Raw genomic sequence first — 12,776 nt, 5'->3', positions numbered from 1 at the left:
GGAGGATCACTGTTACCCAGAGCTGATCATCCATATCCAGGAGCCAGGTTCTGCTCTCATATGATCTCATAGGATGGGAGTGCTGGCAAATCACAGAATCATGGAATGGTTTGGGTTGGGAGGGACCTCGAAACTCATCCAGTTCCACCACCTTCCAGCATCCAAGGCTTCTCCAAGCCCTGTCCAGCCTGGCCTTGGGCACTTCCAGGGATCCAGGGGCAGCCACAGCTTCCCTGGGCACCCTGTGCCAGGGCCTGCCCACCCTCCCAGGGAACAATTCCTTCCCAATATCCCATCCATCCCTGCCCTCTGGCACTGGGAAGCCATTCCCTGTGTCCTGTTGCTTCAAGCCTTGTTAAAATCCAGAGTTTTGGGTTTTGTGCATGTGTTGTAAGTGGTGGATGTGTTAGGAAAAGTGTGCCTGCCTCCCTCTGGGGGCTGGATGGGAGAGGAAGATCTGCTCCAGGCTGGGGTTCCCACAGGCTGGGAACACACTGGGGCTCTGTGTGGTGCTGAGACAGCTGGGTGGAGGGGATCCACATAAATCAAGGATACTGGGAAAACAAGCACGGCGTCTGCAGCACAAAGGCGAGGGAGAAGCGTGAGGCTGGGTATGTGATGGGAACTTTTGGAAGTGCCTGGCTTTCCTTCCTTCAGTTGGAAATCCAGCTGCTGGGCTGCATTTTTTTTTCCTGCTGCATTCTTCATTTGAAGCATTGTTTGTGCTACCCTTGAACAGTGACTGCCGAGGCTTCTTCACTTGTGTGGGCAGCCCTGGAAGTCTGTTTTCCATCTTCCAGAAGATTCCAGCTAGTTAGGGTTCCTTTGTCAATCAATTTTCTCTTGTTTACCAGGGTATTAGGAAGCTGGAATAGAAGCAGTGTGTGTTTTGCCTTAGGAAACATCAGCAGTCCAGTCACCATTCCAGAAATTCCTCTCAACTCGTTTTTTTTCCCTGTCTGTAGCAAAGCTCACAAGGATTGTGAATGCTGTAAATGTAAATCTGAAAAGGTCAAACCTCCTGTATGCCAGAGACAGGAGTACCAGATGACAGCAGTGCAGGGGCACAGTGAATTTTAAACCGTGGCTGGAGAACAAGATGTTCAAAAAAAGCTGTCCAAGGACATACCTTAGGTATTGAGGGGGAGTTTGAGGGAAAGCAGTGAGGATTTATTTGTGTTACCTGATGGCTTCTTGACATGCAGCAGAGAGGGATCAAACCACAGGGTGAGGCTGGAGATCAGGGAAAGGTTCTTGCCCCAGAGGGTGCTGGACACTGTCCAGGGTCCCCAGGGAATGGGCACAGCCCCGAGGCTGCCTTTGGACAGCGCTGCCAGGGATGCCCAGGGTGGGATTGTTGGGGGGTCTGTGCATGGGGTCCAGGGGTTGCACTGGAGGATCCTTGTGGGTTCCTTTCAGGATGTTCTCTGGCTCTCTGAAAGGCTTTGGTTCAGATGAATCCTTGTACAGAACTGCAGCGATGCTGGGATCAGCTCTGCCTTGATGCATTTCTGATTCCAGGAGCGAACACCCGTACCCAGCGCCGAGGGACTCTCATCTGCACTGACAAATGTCAAGGGTTTTCAGCTGCTCCTTTGCTCATGGTGCACAAAGGATGAACGATTCCTGCTGGCTGGGTGTTGGGGGCAGGGATTGAAATGTGGGCCAGGATTGATTTTTTTGGGAGGGCCTTTGATTGGCACTGCTGGCTTGACGGGAATGTCAGAGCGGTGCTGCCTCCAGCCAGCAAAAGGCAGGGGATGGATTCTCCAGCAGGAAGGCAACCCAGAAGTAGCTGTTGGTGTAAAACACTGGAGGATGCAGCCAAAGCTGATGAAGGTATTTGCTATTTAGCTAATTTGTAGTCACTGTGGTTTCTTACATTAAATAACATCCAGGTAGGATAATATGTTCAGGTTCGTGATGTGCACCGGTTCTAGGAAATGAGAAAACTGAGCCTCCTTTTCTCCAGCCCAGCACATTCTGGTTTATTATGTGAAGCCCACTCCCACATTTGCTGATCATCTTGTTTGCAGTGATTTTCTCCTCCCATGATAAGCAGGAACCTCTTGGCTACAGAAGCTCTGAAAGAATTCTGATGGATTTCTGGGAGGTACCAGCTGGATTTTGGTTGGGGCACACAGAGGGCTATGGGAAGGCATGGCTTTAAGGTGAGAAGTGGGAAAGAAGTAACTCCAGATTAAGACAAAACCCGTGAAAACAAAACCCAGAATCATCCCATTTTTGCCTGTCTACTTCTGAGAAAATGGTGCCTTAAGGAGTAACTTAAATAGTAAGCCCAAGTATCTTAATTTACACTTTTCTACTTGCAGTGATGAAACAAAACCCAACATAATGACACAGAAATGAGATCAAATGAGCTGGAGCAGCCTGGGCTAGTGGAAGGTGTCCCTGCCCATGGCATGGAGGTTGGAACTGGATGAGCTTTAATGTCCCTCCCAGTCCAAACCACCTACTAACATTTACATCTGGAGACCTCTGCCGAGTACTTTTCAGAACATCTATTCCCTTTTGTAACACACCAAAAGTATTTCATCATGCTGATTGTTCACTCAGAGGGATCCTCAGGGACTCAGAAGTCCCCTGGGTGTTGCAGCTCCTGAGACTCCTGATTCCCAATGAAGGCTGTCTCCAGACAGACCTGGAGCAATCCACTTGTGCAAGTGCAGCCCTTCAGGTGGTTTGGTGCTGTTTAGCCTCCTGTGAAGGCTGCCCCTCGTGGGTAAAAGTTCTGTGCCCTAAAGGAACAGACAACAATGCTTATTAAAATGCTTTTTCATTTATTTTCTCCTCTTTGTAACATTATTTTTAACATGATGTCCAGCATTGAGGCCACGCTTGAGGACGAAGTTCAGCAGTGCTGGTGAGTTGATGGTTGGACTGGATGATCTTGGAGGGCCTTTCCAACCTTTTCTGCAATTCCATGACTTTGGATTGGCCTTGTGTTAAGACAGACTTGCTTCTCCTTGGCTTGGAAACAGGAGTTGCTCCTCTACACACCAGGAATTAGAAATACCCATTTTCAAAATGTGCCGTTCTCGTGTTACTGTGTTTAATGCAATTTAAAATGCTTTTACTAAAGCAAATCCATATTACTGGTATTATCTACTATTACTATATTAGATCGCCATGGAATAATGATCCATTGTGGTAAGGAAAACCCATTATGCATTGCGGGAGCATTTCAGCTTGTGTGAACCCCTTCTATGCCGTAGAACTGGAATAAAGGGAATCTTTTGAGCGCAAGGGAGTTGTGGATTGCGCCTTTCTGGTGAGAGCAGTGAGATTTTCCTCTGTTGGAGCTTTCTGCTGCTTTCCATCATCAGGATGTGTCAAAGGAAGTGCTGAGGGCGGGTGCTGGGGGCTGTCCTTCGGGTTGGGATTTGGTGGTCTCCATCCAGAGTTCTCTGCAGAAAGTGTCCAACTTCTTCATGGCTCTAGTTTAAGGGCAGTAATTCCCACAGTAATACTTAGCTTGAATATTTTAAAGCAAAATAATCTTTTTGATGAATGACTCCATGTTCTTATCTTTACTTAAAATTAATCTTTGGTGCTTGGCACTTTTGGGGGCTTTGTTTCTTTTGAGGGTGAAGAGCTGGTGCTGAAGTTTGGAATATGGTCGCTCTGGACATGTTTGGTTTTAACTGCACTGGTTTAATTGCTGTTTGTTTGTGTATTTCCAGGATTGAACTGATGATTTTGATATTGAACAAGCACTAATCTCCAGTTTCGTTTTCAGCACCCTGAATTAGTGTGTCAGGACAGGATTTTGATTTCTCGGTGCCAGTAATTTTTGGTCCAAACTTTGCACACAAACTTACTCAATTTTTACCTGCACCTGCTTGAAATCTGAGCAAAGCAAGGAGAAAACTTGTGTTCCTCCCTTCTTGAGAGTGAGGGTGCCACTCAAACATGGCACTGTTGCCTTCAACAGGCATAGGGTGCACGGTCAGCTGGTCTGTGATCCTTAAAATGTTAGACCAAAAGGGTTTTCACACAGAAGTTATGCTGTTGCAGGCTTGGATGTGGTACTTCCAAGGATGAGTTTTCCACCCTGAAAGATGATGAGTGTAGCAGCAAGGGTGACAGAGCACTGGGACAGGTTGGGGCTGGAAGCCTTTGGAGCCTGACAGCCACTGCTTCATCAAACCCCAAGGCCTGATCTATTTGCTGGCCATCCTGTTTCCATGTCTCCATCCTTATTTTCCTTGATGAAAAATCTCCCCCTTTTTTTCCCCTCTGCTCTTTTTAATTCTGCCAGGGAATTCTGTCAGGCAGCTCCTAAGGCCAGAAGGCATCTGCTTACTTGTGAAATCCTGGATGGTTCCTGTTGCCAGCAGTGTCCAGGGAGGGCTCCAAGCCTCAGTTTCCTTTGCCTCTGTTCTCCCTGCCCTCTCTGCTGCATCCAGGAATTCTTCCTGGGTAAGCAGAAGTGTAATGGGTTGCTGAGTAAGTGTCCTCACTTCCCTTTTCTGCACTGGAAAGGATCAGAACCTTTGGATGCAGCCTGCATTGCAAATAGTTCATGGAATCACAGAATCTCCAGAGCTGGAAAGGACCCACAAGGATCACAAAGTCCAACCCCACAGACACCAACAATTCCTGTGCATCCCTGAGAGTGGTGTCCAAAGGCTCTTGGAGCTCTGGCAGCTTTGGGGCCTTGCCCATTCCATGGGGAGCCTGGACAGTGCCAGCACCCTCTGAAGGAAGAACCTTCCCTAAAATCCAATCTAAACATCCCCAGAATCATCACTTGCATGGATCAGCCTTATTTTAGCTCGTGTGCTAGCCAAGCACGGGGCTGGAAGACAACCCATGCTCTTTGCTTCCCATCACATACAGTTTGTTCCCTCCTGGAAGGAGGGAAGCCTTTTCTTCCCGTGGCATCTCGTTAGCTTGAACATCATGTCCTGTGAGCGCGTGGGCAGGAGCTGCAGCCTCATTTGGAGCTGTGGATGAGCCAGGCTATCTTTCAGCTGGATTTCTTCCTGACAGTTTATTCATCCGGAGAGAAGGGAAAATTAAGCAGGTTACTGAACCCTTTCTCCTGCCTTGAAAATGTGCTTCGCCTCTCTCCTGCTGCTGACAATTGCTGATAATTTCAAGGTGCTTTTTTTTTTTTTCCTTTTTTTTTCCCCCTCCCCTTTCCTCGCTTCATTCTTGTATCAGCAATCAGTTTTGAAAACCTGCTGGAAGATTAGTTTGGATCAAAGGGGCATTCTGCCTGTGGATTTGTGGCTCTCCAGAGGGGATCTGTGTGTTCTGAATAGTGGGTGACTGGGGAGTGGCTGGGTGCCAGCAGCATCTCTCCTGCTGAATGCCGAGGGAGTCCTGGGGAGTTGGCTTTTCTTACTGTGCTCAAGTTCACGGGACCTGTCTCAGCAGATTAAACACCTCGCTTTGATAATGCTGATCTCCTGGAGAAACACTTAACTGGGAGGGTGGAATCCTGCCTTTACCCCCTTCGCCTCCCAAGAAGGATGGAAAATGTTATCTGCTTTTGTTAAAAGGCTGCATTAAAAGTTAAAAAAAAAAAAAAGAACCCAGCACCATGCAGGGAACAGGAACATTTTGCAGAATGGCTCTGGAAAGATCCTGTTGGTTGAACATAATATTCCAGAGTGAAGTTAAATGCTTGGACTATGCTAATTTCTTGAGGACAGTCACCTTTTCAGATGGATTGCACCCTGCAGATGGTGGCAGATTGTGCCCTCCTCCACTCCTGCCAGGAGCGTGTGCTCACTGACAGAATCAAAGCAGCAAAAAGATGAAGCTCTCCAGAAGAGTTGATGAATCTCTTGCCTTTAAAATTGAAGTGCTTTGTGCCAGGGAAAATATCTATGAATATATTTATAGTCATGAACAGTGGAGTCTCGACTCCTTCGTCGCAAGTGGGGAAATTGCTGTTCCACCAAGTCTGTGAAAGTGGAATCTACTTTTAGATGCATTGAAATGGGAGTCTGTTTTGGTTTTTTTTGGTTTTTTTTTTTTTTTTAATCCAGGATTTAAAAATAATCTGAAGTCCAAATTTTAGAAATCTGTACATAATTGACATGAAGATGATTTATATAGACAATCTGTAGCTGGTGGGTAACGGCAGGTATTATGGAATCCCAGAGGGGTTTGGGTGGGAAGGGACCTTAAAGCCCATCCCCTCCCATGGGCAGGGACACCTTCCTCTATCCCAGGCTGCTCCAAACCCCGGTGTCCAGCCTGGCCTTGGACATTTCCAGGGATCCAGAGGCAGCCACAGCTGCTCTGGGCACCCTGTGCCAGGGCCTGCCCACCCTCCCAGGGAACAATTCCTTCCCAATATCCCATCCATCCCTGCCCTCTGGCAGTGGGAAACCATTCCCTGTGTCCTGTCCCTCCATCCCTTGTCCCCAGTCCCTCTCCAGCTCTCCTGGAGCCCCTTTAGATCCTGGAAGGGGCTCTGAGCTCTCCCTGGAGCCTTCTCCACGTGACCACCCCCAGCTCTTTGAGCCTGGCTCCAGAGCAGAGGGGCTCCAGCCCTTGTGATAAAGAATTTATGTCAGGAACAGGTAGACAGGGGTGCTTTTCCTGCTGCCTGGTGATGATGCTGGTGGTTCTGGCTGGGATAAGGCTGGGATAAGGGGAAAGTGCTGTGCAAAGTGCCAGGCTGATCCTGCAGGCAGCACCTCCCCTGGGACTGATGTAACACCAGGACACGGTGGAGTCTCCCAGCACCTGGGGGGCCCTGGGAATGGTGGTAGTGGAGGCCCTGAGCTTTGTGTTGAGGTTTGCTCTGCACTGGGCAGGAGGAGGTGTTGGGTGGCCACCAGCAGGGGCCTTCTGGCATTGTCCACAGGAGAGAGCCTGAAATAGAGCTGGGACACAGCCCCGTGCCTGGGAAGGTCACTCTGTGGGCAGTGCCTGCCAGGGGAAATCTGAGCTCAGCCTTTCCTGCTGGACACTGGGGAGGCCAAACAGGCTGGGGCTGACTGGGAGCAGAGCAGCCAGGGACTGAACTCTGGCTCGTGCACCTTCAGGAGTGGTCAGGACACCTTTGGGAACGGTCAGGACACCTTTGGGAACGGTCAGGACGCCTTTGGGAACGGTCAGGACACCTTTGGGAATGGTCAGGACGCCTTTGGGAACGGTCAGGACACCTTTGGGAATGGTCAGGACGCCGCTGCTCCACGGCCCCACACGTGGGAGGCTGTGTTTGCCAGGTGGGTGTGGGCTGGTGGATGGGAGCAGGTGGATTCCTTGAGTTTCCATCTTTCCTGAGCCATCCTGGGTGTCTGAGGTGCCACGGGTGATCAGGATGTTGTTACTGAGTTTAGCCCTAATTTTACCTGGCTTTCCCTGGTTACTTCCTATGGACCAAATGAGCTGATCTCTAAGCCAGTTATAGTAAAATAGAATGAAAACCAGCATTAAATACATGAGTTTTTCTTGCTTGGAAGGAAAAATAGACATGGAAAATGTAGTATATGTTCTCTTCTTTTAAGGTGTTTCATTTTTCCTTCCCTGCATTCTTTGCTGGGGGCAGTGGGAAGGCTGGTTCTGGGGGGTTCTGGCTTTCCTTCCCAAAGGGGAAGGGAAATCTCTTTCCAAGAAATCTCCTGGAATGGGCAGCTCCTCCTTCTTGCTGTAATTATGACAGTGAGTGTTAACCTCTTGGATGAAGGTTGTAGGGTAGGTCTCTCTGATCCTCTGCTCACTTGCATTTGCATGTAAAGGATTATTTTATTCCCATGGATTTCCAAAGTGACACATCTCCTCAGTTTTGTGTGGATGAAGTCATCGGAGTCTGCTGAGGAGGCTGAAGATTGTCATGTTTAGGAGGAGTTGCTTTATCCTCCCACTGCAAAGAATTAAGGAAAATAATGGCATAGGAAGTGGAACACAATGCTTCCAGGGCTTGGCATTTGAGAAGTGGTGTCTTGTCATTTAGATATTAGTCTGTCAACACCTTGAGGACCACAGCTTCCTGTTCAAATGCTTCTTAGGTATTTTGGCTTCTAGGAGAACTTCCTAGTAATAAATTAAATGCTGCTTTTTGTGTTAACAACTGCTGAGCATTAGAGTCTCAGGAGGGTTTGGGTTGGAAGGCACCTTCAAGACCATCCAGTTCCAAACCCGTGCCGTGGCCAGAGTGCCACTCACTAGATGAGGCTGCTCAGAGCTCCATCCAACCTGACCTTGAACATTTTTATTTTATCTTTTATGCTTTTACCTTGGTGTTAACCAAACTGTGACCTGCTGGATTTATCTTTACAAGGTCCAGGACAGTACCAAGCTCTTGTAAATGTTACACCTGAGTATCTTCAGATTCTTGTGAGGTGTTTGTGCATGTTCTAACAGAAAAAGAAAGCTTGAACTGCATCCTGGTTTTCTCTAGAGGGGTGCTGAGGGCTGAAGTGGGCTCCTGCTTTGGTGGAATGTGTCCATTGACATCTGGACTTTGGAATGTCTCTGGAGGAATCAGGAGTGTCAAGGGCAGGAGGGGGGTTTGCTATTCCAGATGTGCCAGCCTCTTCCAGGACTGAGGAAGCCATCAGCCTGACCTACTTTCTGCTGCATCCAAAGCAAGGAGTCAGAATGAAGGCAAATTAAATACATACACACGCATACACATATATACCAGACCATCCTGGTGATGTTGATGCAAGATGTCAACCACTGGCAAGGCAAGGTGGCTCAGCTTCAATAGTAGCTGTAGCTGTAGTAACCCTAATGATTATGAAATTACCCCACGTGAATGGGATTGGATTAACTTCCATCTAAAGCGGAGTTTTGATAACTCTGACAGATCTGACACTTTTTCACTTGTCTCCTCTCCTCCTGTCCCTTGTTCTGCCCATTTTTATTTCTACCATCCACCTTTAAAGTATGAGTATATCGTGCTTAAACCCCGGGCTGGCTCCCGTGGAGTTCCACGGGCCGGGGCAAGGCACTGGGTTTTTATGGCAGCCGCAGTGGGTTCCAGCTGGAGCCGTAATTGGTATTTCGGCTTGATAGCTGCTGTAAATCTCCAAGAAGGGAAGAGAAGGATGCTCTCATTTTGTTAGGCTGCCTCTCTTTCGGATGCAGAGTGCATCTTCCAGCTCTCTGGGCTAATTAAAATGCCATTACAGTACATGTGGTGCTACAATACAGTCTAGGGAGACTTCCAAAAATAGATCCTTGAGTGCAGACAAATTAGAGAGGAAATATGCACTGAGCATTTTCTCATAGGTTTAAAGAGAAATAATCCATTTGCTGCCCTAATTGCTTTCTTGTAAATGTTGAAGAATTTCCCCCCCTGTAAATTACGAGTGAGCAGACAAATAAATAACGCGCCCATGATAATTAGCGTTCTCATTACTAATATTGTAACTTGTCACACATGCTTGATATGCAAGTCAGGGTGTTCCAGTGGCCTGTGCTTAACGGTCAGGGGTGGAGACTTTTTATTCCTCAGGCAGCCTGCTTTAGCTGCCTGGCATCCCAGGCTCCAGGGGCATTGCATGATCTGGTTTTTAAATTCAGCCGAACGCTCGAGCAGAGCCACCCACAGACCCTTCCCAAATCCTGCCAGGAAGTAACGCAGATAAATCCTGTTTGCACATCGTCCTTCCCCCCCTGTCCAGCCTGGGTACAAAATGCAGGGTGCTTTTTATAGCCTGCCTGTGGATACTGAGAGCAGGGGGGAAAGAAACCCCACGTTCCTGGGCCTGGAAGAGATCCATGGAATTGCCGTGGGCTGACGCGTGTAAGGGAGACAGCACAGAGCTGCTGGGCAGTGCCAGCACCAGCCAGGAGCTCTCGTGTGCTGCAGCCTGGGCCTCTCTGTCAACAGCCTGATGGAAAGGGATGAGGCTGCTGCTGGCTTGTGGAATGCCAGGATGATTTAGGGCCTCAAATCCCATCCCATTCCACCCTCTGCCACTATCCCAGGGGGCTCCAAGCCCCATCCAGCCTGGCCTTGGGCACTTGCAGGGATCCAGGGGCAGCCACAGCTGCTCTGGGTGCCCTGTGCCAGGGCCTGCCCTCCCTCTGAGTGAGTTCCTTGCCTGCTCAGAAGCCCCTGGTCACTGTTGTGCAGTGAGGTGCTGTCCAGAAGATTTATGAGCAAAGGAGACAGAAGTTGGCCGAGTGGCCTCAAATTTGCAGTGTTGTCAGAAAACTGCTCATCCTGAAAAACATCTCTGGGCCACTCTGTTGTCTTCCCTCAGTGGAGAACTGGCAAAACTGAGTTCTGTGGCCCCTCTGCCTCATTTTTAAAAATCTTCTCTTTGAGGTTTCTCTGGGCTCCACAGTTCATCTCCAGGTGTTGAAGCTAAAGCTGTGGCCACCAAGGCTGTCACGTCCCCGAGGGGTGACCTTGCACATGCCCCCGTAGCACATCTGGGAGGGAACTTGGATCCTCTGCATCTCCACTGAGAGGGGAGTGCTTGGCTTTGGAAAATCCTTTGGCTTTTCCTTCTTTTGGCCTTGCTTGGCCACGTATTTGCCATTTGTAGTTGTACATTTCTCTATCATTATCACAGCAGGAAGGTTTCCCTCCTTTGTCACTGCATCTCCCACCCATCTGGGTTTTTTTAGTGTTAATTCTGCATTTCAAAGTCCAAAAAGACAAATCTGTCAGTAATGCCAATCTTCTCTACCTCTTGCTCCTGCCTTTCTCCCTGTCTCTCCTAAAGTTTTACTTCTACACCTCTGTAGAACTTCTCCTGTGCTCAGGGTGTCCTTTAAAGATCATTTTTTAGCTGCTCATTGCTTTGCTCCAGGAATGCAGGTAGGCCAGGGTGATTTGCATCAGGTTGAAAGATCTGAATACATGGAAAACTATTTAAATAACCTCTTCGTTCCCAGTTCTGCCCTGCATTTTTAAGCTCATCAGAGTTAATTATAGTCAGGCTGCTTGCAGTTTTCTTAAAGATCTCATTGAATGTTTCAGCCTTCCATTTCACTTCATTTCTTGTCTCTTTTAAGTGATGAAGTTGTATTTCCCTGTCCTCATCTGGTTTAGTTTTGCCCTGGATGAACTTGGTGATCTCAGGGGTCTTTTCCAGTCTTGACAATTCTCTGGTTCTATGAAGTTGTTCATTTTGCTGCTTCATCTTTTCCAAGGGTTTTTATCTGTCATGTTTCTGGTTTATTCTGGACTGAACTTGTAAACATTTTGCCTTTGTTTTGCTATTTTCAACATCTTTAAATCCTGCAAGCTCAGCTGCTTCCCAACCTGTCCTGGCTATATTTTCTGAAAAACTTAAACAGCTCTTTGGAACAGATTAGGATAAAAAAACCCCGAAGTGTTCAAGTTTCCATCAATGAATTACGGCTTCATCCTGTTAATTAATGAGTAGAAATGCCCATCTGGAAATTAAGCTACACGAAATGCTCCCTGACTCGAGCCATGAATCAGCCAGGCTGGTGTCTGCTTCCCTCCAAGCTCCGTGGACACTTTGTTGCAGAGTTTTGGGGAAATCATCAGGCTGATTCATACAGAACCGATTGGAGAGGATGTTTCCTTGCCAATTCTGTTCAGTAGCTTAGGACCAATTTAGCCAGCAGAGAGCTGGGGAATATTTTGTAGCTTGTCTGGGCTGTCTCAGTATTCAAACCACGGTTTGTGGCTTGTGAGAAGAGTCAAACCCTGATTGCATGGACTGACCTCTTTGCACTGCTCCAGAAGCTCCACATCCTTGTGCTGAGGGAGTACTCCAGAGATTTAGAGCTATATTTTATATGTATTTTATATTTATTTTATTTTATTTTATTTTGCTTTATTTGGACAGCAAATACAGAACCTTGGTCCTGGATAGCTTGATTTTGCTGCAAGTGTTTCAGGTGTCAGTGCTTTAAAAGGTGTTCCGAAATGTTCTGCTGTGTTTAATCTAATACTCATTTTGAAGCAAAGTGTTGAGTTGTGGGTTTGGTTTGTTTCTTGTTGTTTTTTTTAATGAGTGGAAAAATTAATGTACTTTATTTCTTAGAATTAAACGTGTCTTAAAAATCCGCCAAACTGACCTGGATTTGTCTCACAGAGCACCTGGGTGCTGCTACAGGGCTCTGTATTGTGGTTCTTCTCTGAAGGAACATCTTTATCTGAAACTGCCCAGCAGAGAAGCTGAAAAGACTCTGCTCCCCAGGAAAACTGGGAATTTTCCTGGGCTGCACTGTCCAGTGACTCTGGAGCCTCCTGATGGCTCGGTTATATTTAAAGAGTGATGTTCTGCTCTTCCTCTTCCATCCGGGTCTGGCCTCTGGAGGTGAACCCAGCCAAGACATGGGGAGGTCCCCAGCTGTGCTTTCTCTCCAGAAAAATGGAGAAAGCAAGGAGAAGAAAACAAATCCTAACGTTTTTCTAACACTGTCCTTTGCCTGAGAGAGATGGGGTGGCTTCTTTGATGTCTCCAGACAGGGCTTGGCTTGATCCTATCAGAGCTGCAGCACAGAAAAAGGTTGGAGGGGAAAAGTGAGACAGACTGGCAAAGGTGGAACAAATAGGTTTGAGATAAATTTTCTGTATCCCAGGGTTCATAATTACACTGGAAACACAATTTAGCATTTTTTGCTTCGGCTTTTCTGGGAGGGGAATGGGTGACTAGAAACTCAGGTGTGGCAGTCTCCAACACTGGTTGTTCTGTTTAACTCTACCTGGATGCAAGATACAATCTTGAAAATATTTTAAATAGGGAACTGCTTCAGCAAGATGGATTTGTGCATCTCATTTACAAAGTATGTTTTTAATGCCTTTCTGAAATCCAAACTTATGCAAAATGGGGCTTGTTATGCATGTC

General features: G+C 47.5%; 1 protein-coding gene across 8 annotated transcripts in view; it reads left to right on the top strand.

Moving 5' to 3' along the window:
* HDAC4 (histone deacetylase 4) overlaps positions 1-12,776 on the top strand; it is a 178,109-nt gene that overhangs the window by 59,310 nt on the left and 106,023 nt on the right. For 5 of the 8 annotated variants that reach the window (XM_058840649.1, XM_058840646.1, XM_058840647.1 and 2 more), the window contains exon 1: positions 7,065-7,214. The exons of the other annotated variants lie outside the window; for them this stretch is intronic. In XM_058840649.1, coding sequence (XP_058696632.1) covers positions 7,118-7,214 — 97 coding nt within the window. In that variant the 5' untranslated portion in view covers positions 7,065-7,117. Of the gene's footprint in view, positions 1-7,064; positions 7,215-12,776 lie in introns of those variants that run through there. 8 annotated transcript variants of the gene reach the window in all.

Source organism: Poecile atricapillus, chromosome 5 (assembly GCF_030490865.1).
Source record: "Poecile atricapillus isolate bPoeAtr1 chromosome 5, bPoeAtr1.hap1, whole genome shotgun sequence".
Classification (NCBI taxonomy): Eukaryota; Metazoa; Chordata; class Aves; order Passeriformes; family Paridae; genus Poecile; species Poecile atricapillus.
The sequence above is the reverse complement of the archived record's forward strand: the minus strand, read 5'-3'. Positions and strand labels throughout refer to the sequence as shown.